The 12,502-nt window shown below is 38.1% G+C and overlaps 1 protein-coding gene across 1 annotated transcript in view; it reads right to left on the bottom strand.

Annotated features, from left to right (window-relative positions):
* Positions 1–12,502, bottom strand: part of NALCN (sodium leak channel, non-selective) — a 308,773-nt gene that overhangs the window by 17,585 nt on the left and 278,686 nt on the right. The window contains 6 exon segments of the mRNA XM_032592429.1: positions 2,482–2,601; positions 3,647–3,721; positions 3,931–4,037; positions 4,546–4,639; positions 10,228–10,326; positions 10,412–10,532. Of these exon segments, the coding sequence (XP_032448320.1) occupies positions 2,482–2,601; positions 3,647–3,721; positions 3,931–4,037; positions 4,546–4,639; positions 10,228–10,326; positions 10,412–10,532 (616 nt within the window).

Raw genomic sequence — 12,502 nt, forward strand, 5'->3', positions numbered from 1 at the left:
ACCAAGTAGTTTTTGGCTATATTTGTCTAGGGAAAGCTAAAAACATGGACCTTGCTTCCCCTTTCTATGTTAGTTCCAGATTTGCTATAGAGGCTTTCTCACTTTGCATTCTGGAAGTGACAGCACCCCCATCCTTCACCTGGTCCTGAGAGGTCCCGTCCAGACCTTGTGCCATGTGCCCCTTGCTCCTTCTACTCCAGGCACACTATTTCCCTCCCATAGCATTCCATCACAGGGACAGCCGCCAACATACCCTCATCCTACAGGCTGAACCCAATCGTCACTTCTGCAGGGACACTTTCCAGGACCTCTCTGACGCAGCCACCTCCCGCTCGTTTGTGTCATTGCAGGAATACGTGTCTTTCCTCCATCTGCCTCACTATGGCTGCAACTCTCATTGACTTGGGAGCATTCCATGAATGCCTACTTGTCCCAAACCACACCTGCCCTCCCAGCCTCTTGGATCATGATGAAACATTCTGGCGTAAAACTTTGAAACGAAACAAAACACAAACTTTCCAGGCTGTGATGTCCATGAGAGCAATGACAGCCTTTGTTTTGATCTGTGCATTCTTCTCAATCTCCAGCATGGTGGCTTACACATCTTTGGTGCTCAAAACCACTCATTATTCGAGGAAATGGATCAGGGTGACTGAGAGCCCACCTAGGCTTGGCACAGCCCCTGATGCTGACGGTGACAGTTGTTTTAAGAAGGACACTCAATACCTATCTGCCTGAGCACAGAAATTTCATACTAAAGCACACCCTTTGTGAGGTACAAATGGGTTCTCTGTTTGATGGAACTTTTCTGGCATGACTGTAACACTGGGGAGGATGGAAGAACAGATAGAAGAGAGCAGGAAAATCTGATAGTATTAATTTTGGCTGGCGTTGAGGAAGACTAACAAAAAAGAGAATGTATTGATAATGTGTTGGGGTGTTGTACTTTTTACAGTTAGAAAAATTTCACATGTTACGGGTGCCTGGGTGGCTCAGTTGGTTAAGTGTCCGACTTCGGCTCAGGTCATGATCTCATGGTTTGGGAGTTAAAGCCCTGCATTGGGCTCTGTGCTGACAGCTCAGAGCTTGGAGTCTGCTTCAGGTTCTGTGTCTCCTTCTCTCTCCACCCTCCCCCCTTGCACTATGTCTCTCTCTCTTAAAAATAAACATTAAAAAAAAAGAAAAATTTCACATGCTTTATCTTTATAATGCCCATGTAGAATGGATAGATTATGAAGTTATATCCCCAAGTTCAGAGCAGGGAGCAAAGGATCACTGAAGACAAATAACTTGATCAAGCCTGGAAAATGGTGGAGCCCAGAGTAGGGGCTTCTAGAACTCCACTGAAAACTCCATGTGGTTACCGAACACTTGAAATGTAGTGAGTCTAGATTAGGATGTGCTGTAAATATAAAATACACATTCAATCAAAGATTTAGTACCAAAAAAAGGACGTAACTTGTTTTCTTAATAATTTTTATATTGCTGACATATTGAAATGATAGTACGTTAGATATGGTAGGTTAAAATACATTATTAAATTCATGCCATCTGTTCCTTTAAAAAAAGTATTTATTTATTTTGAGAGAGAGAGAGAGCCCATGCAAGTGGTGGAGGGGCAGATAGAGAGGGAGAGAGAATCCTAAGCAGGCTCCCCACTCTCAGCACAGAGCCCAATGCAGGGCTTCATCCCATGAACTGTTGAGATCATGTCCTGAGCCAAAATCAAGGGTTGGGCGCTCAACTGACTGAACCACCCAGGCACCACAACATCTGTTCCTTTTTAATTTTTTTAATGTGGCTCCTAGGCAATTTGAAATTACATCCGTGGTCACATTTTATTCCTATTGGACAACACGGCTCTAGATCTCAATCAGGCATACCCACGGGTGTAGGTTTTGAGCTGGACCTCAGACTAAATGGAAGTTGGAGAGGCTCAAGGCATTTTAGGCAAGCTAGTGAGAACTCAGGTATAAACACAAAGAACGATATGCTTTAGAGAAAAGGCTGCTGGATGTTTAGTAGAAAATAAGGCTTCTAAAGTGCCTGAGAATCCCACTGTGAAATACTGATTATAATGTAGTCGCATTGATGCTACATTTCAATTCAAAAGACTGGGTTTGAGTTTTCTGATACCAGCTTGCATGTGAATTTAGGCAGGTCTCGTAATCTCTGTTTCCATTTTTTTTTTCTCTCTCTCTTATTTTCATCCTTTGGGAAAATGAGAGTTAAACCAGACATTTTCAAGTTTCTCCTTCTGATTTGCACACTCTAGGACTCTGAGGGGCCAGATTTTGTTTGCGTGAAGAGTGTAGGGGAATGTACATGCAAGCATGTCTGAGGGCCTATCACGGTCAAAACTGGATGTAGGGAGGTTAATCAGACACCTGAGGGTAGGCTGACACAGAGTGAAATGAGACTGGAAACAGGGTTACCTGAACTGAAGTTATTAGCTAAAATAAACTTTTATTACATGCATACCAGGAGGGCAAAGTGAAGTACCACCCAGACCACACCAAGCGATGTCACCAGCAGGTCGTATCGGTTTCTTCTGCTTTGCCAGAAGCCGGCAGGCGACATTGCTATGATCTTCATTGTAACCTGGGGGAAAATAATGTAGACAGTAAATAGAGGCTGAGTGTTCAACATATATTGAAATGTGTTAACTTGAGGCACGTAATTTTACATCATTTTAAATTAATGTAAAATTTTGTTTAATGTTTATTTTTGAGAGAGAGAAAGAGAGAGAGAGGGGGAAGAGAGAGGGAACGAGAACAGGGGAGGGGCAGACAGAGAGAGAGAGAGAGGGAGAGAGAGAGAGGGGAGAGCTGTCAGCGCAAAGCCTGACATGGGACTTGAACTCATGAACCATGAGATCATGACCTGAGCTGAAATCAAGAGTCTGATGCTCAACTGACTAAGCCACCCAGGCACCCCATTGAGGCACACATTTTTAGAGGATGTAGAAACCAAAGAGAGAATTTATTACTAAGAGATGACAGATGATAGGATAGATAGATAGATAGATAGATAGAGATACAGATATAGATTGATCCACTATCTAAATTTTAAAGTAGGATAGGTTACAAATCTGTATCTCCATGCTCTTTTCTCCTTGTTTTATGACTAGTTCTGAGAGAAAGACATTTTTCTTCCTCAAGTAAAAGACCATAGATTTTGGGAAACATCAACCAGTACAGGGTGAAATAAGAATCTGCTTGTATTTCAAAGAAGATTGTGCTGGAAAGTGATATTATGTGGACTATATATTAAAATAATCTTGTCTGGGCCAATTCCCTTCGCCACCACATTGCAATTTGAGTCCCTGAATTACAGTGGTTTGTGCAGTTCACTACAAATATTTGAACTCACATAACCAGACAGGCCAACATTCAGATACAACAATCAACAGCAGTTAGCAATTCCTGCGGTTAGAAAAATCTGAAATATAAAGTGAAATCTTTGTTCAAGTTAAGCACAACAGCCTAAAAAGGAAAATATCCTAAGAGCACGCTACCCCTCTCCCCAAAAAAGACTTCAAAAGCAATGGAACACAGAGCTGAAAGTCAGTGCTATCAAAGGAGGGCACTGTTTTACTTTACAATGTGCACCACAGCCCCCAGAGCCAGCTGGCTCATTACCGTACCTCTAGAACAAAGATGAAGGTGAAAACAACTGACATTGTTGCCAAAGGAACGGTCACTGGGTCCTCCACATCCCACTGTAAGAGAAACAGCATCCAGGTCTTTGTCCATATCCATCAGACACATAAAGACCTTCCCCTCCTTTTCTCATTTGAACATGACTATGAATTTTAATTTTTTATACTAAAGAACGTAGACTGTGAATGGATATGGCCCCTTGCAATATTCTTGGATGCACCAATGAACGAAAAAGTCCTTCTCAGAGCTTCACTGTGAAATAAAGTACCTTGACGGACAGCAGCACTGACTGGGCCAGGACAAGCAATGCAATTGTCCTCTTAAAGAACGGATGCTGGGTAATGTCATACATCTTAGCTCTAAAACCATCATTATCTGCAAAAGAAAGGTTGAGGCAAGGGCATTACAGACATAGGTCACATTTACTTTCTTGTCTTTCATTTCCTTTAATGCTCATTTTAAAACTCATTACCTTTTTCCCCCTATAGTTCAATCTATTGTGTAGTGTTTTGCAGGAATGGCTGGTTCTGAATATTTAAGACGACGGTGCATGACGCCGTCTGTATTGGAAGGAGAACCGCATCATTCAATTTCTGTCAGTTTAATACATTTCACTCATATGTTTAAGAGCGAAGCACAAATATATTTTATTTAAAAATTCATTTTTTCATTAGGGCTTATCCTGAGAGCACTGAAGCACAGCCTTTGGGTGGTTGATTTTAATAGCCTATGGAGAGATCTGTAGTTTGGAGCCTGTTTCTATATTAACTTATGCACAACCGCCTAGTGGCCTCACGATTATTATTTTAATTGAAATCTTAGACTCCTGGGGAATCACGAACACTGGTGCCCAACATGAATAAAATCAGAGCATCTTTGATACCCGGGCGAGGTGGGAGATGAAGAGGCTGTGCTATCTTCAGTCGGCTCTTCAGATCTTCCCATCTTCTCTGATCTACAGTCAGCAGAGCTGTCCCCTTAATAAACAAAGGAAAGCAGAAAAAGGCCTTATGTCGTCTACTCCACACCAAGGTCATTGCAAATGGGGCGGTGGTGATACCAACAGGACTAATTTGGGAGTATATGATAAAGATATTCTTCAAATACCATGGTGGTTCGATAGACATGGTCACAATTCTCAAATCTGGTCTTTAGAGGGGTCCCAAAAAGGGTGGCCACAAGCCTCAGAGAAGATCCAGCAGCCTTCAACTGGTATCTTCGAACATGTATAAATTTCAGGTTTGGGAACATCTAAAGAAGGTTCCCTACACAATCAAATTTTCAAAAAGGGATACCCACTCTAATAGTGGTTAGTTTCCCTTCATTTTGTGGGGAAGGCTGCAGTAAAATTGTAGCCTGTCAATCTGATTGTGTCTTTAAAAAAAATCATTCTGCTATACACTGTCGCAAAACTTTTTATTTATTTATTCTGAGAGAGACAGAAGGTGAGTGAGGGAGGGGAAGAGACGGAGTGGGAGAGAGACAATCCCAAGCAGGTGCCACGTTGTCAGCCCAACACGGGGCTTAATCTCACAAATTGTGAGATCATGACCTGAGCCGAGATCAGGAACCAGACACTCAACTGACTAGGCCACCCAGGTGCCTCAATTGCAAAACTATTTTTAAGCAGTATGAAATCACAGAATTTGAATCTTTAAGTATTAATGCTGTGACAAATGGCTGAGTGAGATCAGATATTCTTTACCATATATATATGAGTACTTTATTAAAATGCATATAAATATATTACATGACATTTCATGTATTTATACATGAAATTATTTGTATATGTATAATGTATACAAATTATACATTATTTATACACTAATTTATAAAGGCAGAAATATATACATTATTTATACACTAATTTATAAAGGCAGAAATATAGTTTAAGAAACTGAACCCCCACCCCACTCCCATTCTTCCCTTCTTTCTACAGAGCTGAAGACTGTCCTTTAAGGATGTGTCCTCCCCACTGCTTTCAGACTTTTGCTGTTTGTGTATATATCAATACATAAGAACATATTTGTTTTGAATTTTAAAAAGTGATATAAATGGTATTCAATATGGGCTTCTTAATGCAGTTAGTTTTTTCTTCATTGAACACTATGTCTTGCATACCACTAGACACCAGATCTAATTGGTTTAACTGCTCATAAAGTATCCCACTGTACAAATATATCAGAAGTTATTTGCTTTAGGTTTATGTAGTATAAAAATGCTGCAATAAGTACATGTCTACAGTCTCATGGTGAATACCTACGAGATTTCCTTAATAGCAAATCTCTAGGAGAGGAATTGCTGGGGTTTAGGAATTTACACATCTTTATGTTTACCAGATATTGTGAAGTTGCTGTCCAAAGAGAAACAACCAAAGAAATTCGCCGCTAGCCATCTCCAAGTGTTCCAATGTCCTAATGTTCTTGCCAGTACTTGATATTGTTAGATATTTTAATTTGGCCATGATGGGTCAGAAATGTGTCCACTTTAGTTTTAATATCAATGAGATGAAATGTTTTTTATATGAGTAAATAGGGGTGATGATTCTTGTATCTTCCTATGTGAATTGCCTGTTCATATTCTTTGCTCATTTTTGTATTTGGATATTTACTTTTAGAGGTTTTATAGAAATTCTTAATATATTCTGGATATTAATCTTCTGTCAGTTATGTGAATTGTAAATATTTTCTCTTAGTCTTAGCTTGCTTTCTAAAAAAATTTTTTTTTGCCTTATCAAGTCTCTTATGTCTCAGAAACTTTTTATTTTAATGTAATTTAATCTGTAAATTTCTCTCTTTATGAATTCCACTTTATGGTTAAAGTCAAGAAATCCACAACTCCTCCAGGGTCAAAAATAAATTCTACAAGGTTGAAAATGGCTTTTCACAGCTAGGTCTTTCATCCTTCTGGAATTCATTTCTGAGTATGCTGTGAGGTAGAAATCTCTGTTTAATTTCTTATATCTAGACAATGACCCCAGCACCTCTTATTGATGGCCTCACCCCCTCCACTGATTTGTCGTGCTACTTCTCCTTTATATATACCTGGTCCTCCTGGGGCTTTTAGCTCTGTTCTAAATCTAACTTTCTATCTCTGTAACATTACCCATCCTGTTTGACTCACCATAGCTTGTTTACTTTCCTTTTCCATACTTTTGTTGATGCTTAGCCTTGAGAGAGGTTTGTCAATTTAATTTTTTTTAAAGAATAAGCTTTTGTCATTCTTGAATCTTTTATAATATCTTTGTTTTCTATATCATTAATTTCTGTCCTTATCTTTTTTACTTTCTTCCATTTTACTTTGTTGATCTTATTATAATTTATTGATTTGGACATCTGACATATTACTAATTAATCTTTGAATTTTCTTGAACATACACTTAAAGTTACAAATTTCTCTAATTGATTTATCTATATTTTGTGAGCTTTTATATGTGATTTTTATAAATGATTTATCTAAATGTCTTAAGAGTTTCTATTCTAATTTCTTCTGTTACTCATAAATTATTTAGAATGTTGTCTTAATATTTCCAACATCTGAGGAATCTTTTGTTATCTTTTTTTATTATTGTAGAGAATATGTTCTGTACATTACCAATTTTTTGGTTAACTATTTTTTATGACCTTTGGGCAGTACATTTTATACTTGAAAATTGCTGGACTCTGGGTTATTCCTATGTCCAGTAGATCAAATGTTTGTATTGTGCCAAATCTCATATTTTCTTTTTTTTCTGATTTATGAGTTTCTTAGGGATATATGTTAATATCTTTCACTATGATTTTGGACTTGCTGGCTTTTTAAAATAATTTGGTTAATTTTTGCTTCATATATTTTAGGGTTCAGGAGTTCTATACTTTGTTGGTAATTCATTTCTTCTGCAATTATCTAATTACACTGTTTATTCCTAATAATGATATTTGTTTTAAACTAATTTTTCTGATATTGATATTGCTAAGCCATTTTTCTTACTATATGCAAACAAATATTTTGGGTTCTCTGGGTGCTAGAGATATTGATATTATTTCTTTATTATACAAAACAAAATATTTTAGAAAGTTGAGCTCTGAAATGAGCCAAAAGAATAATAAGCGTGGTGGTATCATCTGATCATTAATATCAGAAAACCTCTGGAAGTTTATTATTGTGACATTAAGTTTATTAATCAAACTGTTATCTCATAATTGAGAAATTAAATATATATATATTACTAGTATAAACTTTGAACTTTTTTAAACAAGGTTCCATTTTCCAGGGAAGACAAATTTGCATAATTCAGAATTGTGCAAATGTTGCCCCCAAAGCTTGCCTTATCTCCCGTATCTTTATATTTCCCTATTGCCTATATATTTGGAAATCTATTTACATACTTTTGGGTTTGACCATTAGAATGTGAGCTCCATGAGGGCAGAAATCTTTATGTGTTTAGTGTTTAGTTTGCGTGTTTAGTTTTTATGTTCCCAGGTCTGGCCCCAGTTAAGTTCTCAAAGAAATCTGTTGAATGACTAAATAATAAATCAATAAATGCTGTTATACAGCAGCTCATGTGCTACCATCTGAAAAGCTTACTGGGAAAAAAAATCCCTCCTAAATGGTTCATATAACTCATAAATTTGCATTATCAATTAAATAATCAAGTTTGTCATGTTTTCTTCTACTTTTCCTCTTTCTGTAAGCACCCAGCACCCACTTGAGCTTAAGTCCGTGTTCCCCTTCTCAAGGCCAAGATGCTTCTTTCTTCCCTCAGCACATTAATACAACCAGTACTGTGAGTAGACCTCCTGATACTCGTCTTATTTCAGCCAGGCCTCCAAACTCAAGAGCTGCAATTGATTATATATTTGTCTCTGGTTGCTGAACATTTTATGTTGCTGCATTTATGTCGCTGATTTGTGAGCTGCCATAGGACCTGATTCTCCTGAAATCAGGTGTCTGCTCAGAGGACCTAAGCTCTCTACTTGGCTGACTGGCTTCTGCTCTTGTTCAGGAATCTCCGTTGTCTGCTCCAGTGCCAAGGCTCAATAGCATCTGAAGAGACCCATCTTCCTCCTTCTGCTTGGTATCAAATTGAACACACTTTAGGGCTTAGAGACACTCATTTATGAATGTGTTATAGTAAAATAGGGGGCTGGGCAATATGATCTCTCTCTATCCTTTCTTATTCTAAAATCCCATGTTTCTGTGGGTCGGAGTAGTGTTGGGGCCCAAAGTGGAGATTTTTAAGCCACACCCTTTGAAAGCCCGCACCAAATAACATCCTCATTAGGCACACATCAATGGTGGCCATCAACTGGGTAGCTGGAACCACACATGCAGAGCCCGGGGAGTGGAGGTGTGTATGAATGATACAGTCCCATGTGCAGCTGCCCTAGCCAGTGGGCTCGGATGTGCTTGCATGCGATCCTGTCCTGGTCATGAATCACAGGAGCGTCATACCTAGCTTTAATTCAGTGCAGAGTGACATTTTTATATTCTCGGAAGAATTTCAGACTCTGCAGAGTGGGCACCGCTTCTGAATTGTGACCCCGTTTTCTACACCTTAAAAGCCCCAGACAAGTCATGTCACCTCCATAAGCTCTGTGTTTTCTTCCACTGTGCATTTCAGAGTTGTGAGAACTGAAAATGGCATATGTAAACCTTAGTATGTAGTAAGTGCTCAAAAGCTGTATCCACCAGGGTACTTGGGTTAAATGTCTGACTTTGGCTCAGGTCACGATCTCACGGTTCGTGAGTTTGAGCCCACCATCAAGCTCTGTGCTGACAGTTCGGAGCCTGGAGCCTGCTTTGGATTCTGTGTCTCCCTCTCTCTCTGCCCCTTCCCCCACTTGCATTCTGTCTCTCTCTCTCAAAAATAAAAAAAACATAAAAAATTTTTTAAAAAGCTGTATGCACTTCAATTATGATTCCAGAAGACAGATCCTTACATACTAGAGTGCACATCAGCCATGGCCAGAAGAACGACATAGAATGTTCTCTCCCAAACTCACTCTTTGACAGGAAACCACACTTGCTGTTTTCCCATTCGGGAGCTCTTATAGTGATTGTTAGAGTTGCTCTGAACTCAGCATGCTTCCCGAGTTCATAAAGTATGTAAAGTTTTTATATGAAATTAGAAAATCTTCTTTATATTCAATGAATTAGGATTTAACATTTCTACTGCACCCCAGCCCCATCAAAATTCTGAGTTCACCTATAGCATTACAAAGAAGCATCCAATTTACATTGTGTGAAAGTAATATTACCTGCAATCAGTGCACAGTTAGTTCAGCTATTGTATTTTAATAACTTGCTGCACATCCTTTCAATTTGAACAATAGGAGATGTGCCTTTCAGTTGTCAGCGAATTAATGACACCATCACCAAAAGGGGAAATTTCGCGAGAGAACTGTGCTCTTAAATAATGTGCCTGAAAGGCAGCGATGAGGTAGCTTGTAAAATAGTTATAGAGATTATTTACACCAGTCACATTATGGTTTAATGCAACTTCATGCCGTGTGAGAAAAAGAGAGCTCAAAGCGAGTGGCTAGAAAAGAATAAACCCTGTGGTATTCAAACCAAGAATTCTTACCTTGTTTTCATTGAAATTAGCAATAACTACTCCAACAAAAAGGGTCAGTCCAATCATGCAACCCAGGAATACAAACACATGAATGTAGATCCCGTGCATCTGTATAAATGAAAAATACGGTTATTCATCAAAGCAAATGAGAGCAGCTGTTGACACATTCAAAGGATTCCATGTGCTTGCTTACCGGCCCCACACGATGAATAATAACATCCCTCACTTCCACCCAGCCTTTCAGGGACAGAACTTCAAACAATGCCAGCATGGCATTTCCCACATTGTCAAAATTAAAATTCCGAGGATTTGCCCTGCAAGTCAGAAAGAAGAATGTTCTGTGAAATTCCGATGAGAAGCACCCTAAGGCAAATATCTGTAGTTCTTTCCAATCTTGGGTGTGGGGTGTACTTAGCATTTGGAAGGCGGGCTAGCTGGCATTCATTTGCTAAATCAGAAAAGTGCATGAATATGTTATTATTTCTTAAAATTTAATTAATTATTAGGTAATCATGGGGTGTTCTTAACGAACAACAAAACACAATTCAAGTTCTGGCTCTAGAGGTTCCTTGACGTTTCTGGCTTGTCCTGATTATATGGAGGGCTGGAAGTATGCTTTCTGGTTATAAACTGCATAGCATATTCTCACAAAGGGGCGCTGGAGTTTGGATGTGAATTTTGCAATAGTTTTAAAATTGAAAACTTCTCTAAAGGATAAATTACAATTCCTGATGTTAATATAGCAAGTATAAAAAGAGTAGAATCTAGCCACTTTCTTTAATTCTGTGACATCATGGGAACATCACTTTGTAAAGTAGTGATGCATTTGGAAGTCCCTGAGTGGCCAGAGGTGTTTGCTGGTAGTCTACATGTTTCCAGATCATTTTCTCCCAGTTGGATTTTTTTTTCTCTCACTAACTCTGGGTGTTCTCAACAGAGACTTCTTGTAGACCCCAACATTGCAGTATGCTGTCTACATCCACACTTGATTGCCGGTATTTAAAACACTTTGGCTCCACTATTATTTTTTGTTTGTTTGTTTTTGTTTTTGTTTTTGTTTTTTTTGAGGGGGCATATTGCATTTCTTGTTTTTTACTAACGTGTTTTTACTTTTTTCTTCCCACGAAAGAGTTTTTTTTTTTTTTAATATATTACATCTCCCTTAGTCATTATGGGTCTTGTCTAACATTTTTCTTGTCCATAGAAGATTTCACTGTTTTCCTTTTTCCTCTTATTAGACTATTTAAAATAATTACAAGACCTAGACAACTACACACTGCAAAGTCATGACTATCACTGTATTTCCTGAGTTTGATGGAGAATTGGTCCCAGGACTACTAAAAAAAGTGGGCCTATAGAAGCATGGCCAAATTATATTTTGATCATTTTTTTTCCTATTAGCTCACTTATCAAAATTTAACCTTCACAGAAGGTGATACTCTGGAGAAAATCTGGGTTAGTATTTTTCTACACCTTTTTTTTTAAAGTAGGCTTCGTGTACAGCACAGAGCCCAATGCGGGACTTGAACTCATGACCCTGAGATGAAGACCTGAGCTGAGATCAAGAGTCGCCCACTTAACCAACTGAGCCACCCAGGTGCCCCTCTACCACCATATATATATATATATATATATATATATATGTAATTTTAACATCATAGAAACAATCATGCAATACACCTTTATAAGTTTTCTTTTTTAAAGCATTAAATAGATGGGGATCTAATAAGAAACCATACAACTAAACTGACTTGCTCCTAAGGTTTAAGGATGATTGGTAGAAACGTTTTCCACATAGTGCAAAAGCCCCACTCAGAAATTCCTATTTTGGGGTTCTGATTTATATTTTTTACATATGAAAGTATAAGCATATTCTCTTGGATTTTTCCACCATTTCTTCCTTTGGGGTTTCAATTAAATTTAATATATTTTACAGCAGACAGAAGCTGTAAGGATTCTGCAGATGCCACAGTTTTCTTGAATAAGGATTTTTTTTAAGCTAAGCAGGCCAGCTTTCGGATCCGATGTTGAACTTTCTTACCCATCCATTTTCTTTATGTAAAAGTGCTTTTTTAGCTGAATATGCAGCATCCCAAAGTACTTTCATGTTCCACATCCTTTAGAAGTTAGAATATGTTAAAAATACACTTTTAGGCTAAACCAAGAAAAATAAAATGGAGACTCATAGACTTAAATAGTTCGAAGAGTACATCACATTAAAAAAATAAGTATCAGTTTTAATCATCTAAGATGTTCATGCTATGTTCATGCTACTAAAATTGGA

Source organism: Lynx canadensis, chromosome A1 (genome assembly GCF_007474595.2).
Source record: "Lynx canadensis isolate LIC74 chromosome A1, mLynCan4.pri.v2, whole genome shotgun sequence".
In the NCBI taxonomy this organism is placed as follows: domain Eukaryota; kingdom Metazoa; phylum Chordata; class Mammalia; order Carnivora; family Felidae; genus Lynx; species Lynx canadensis.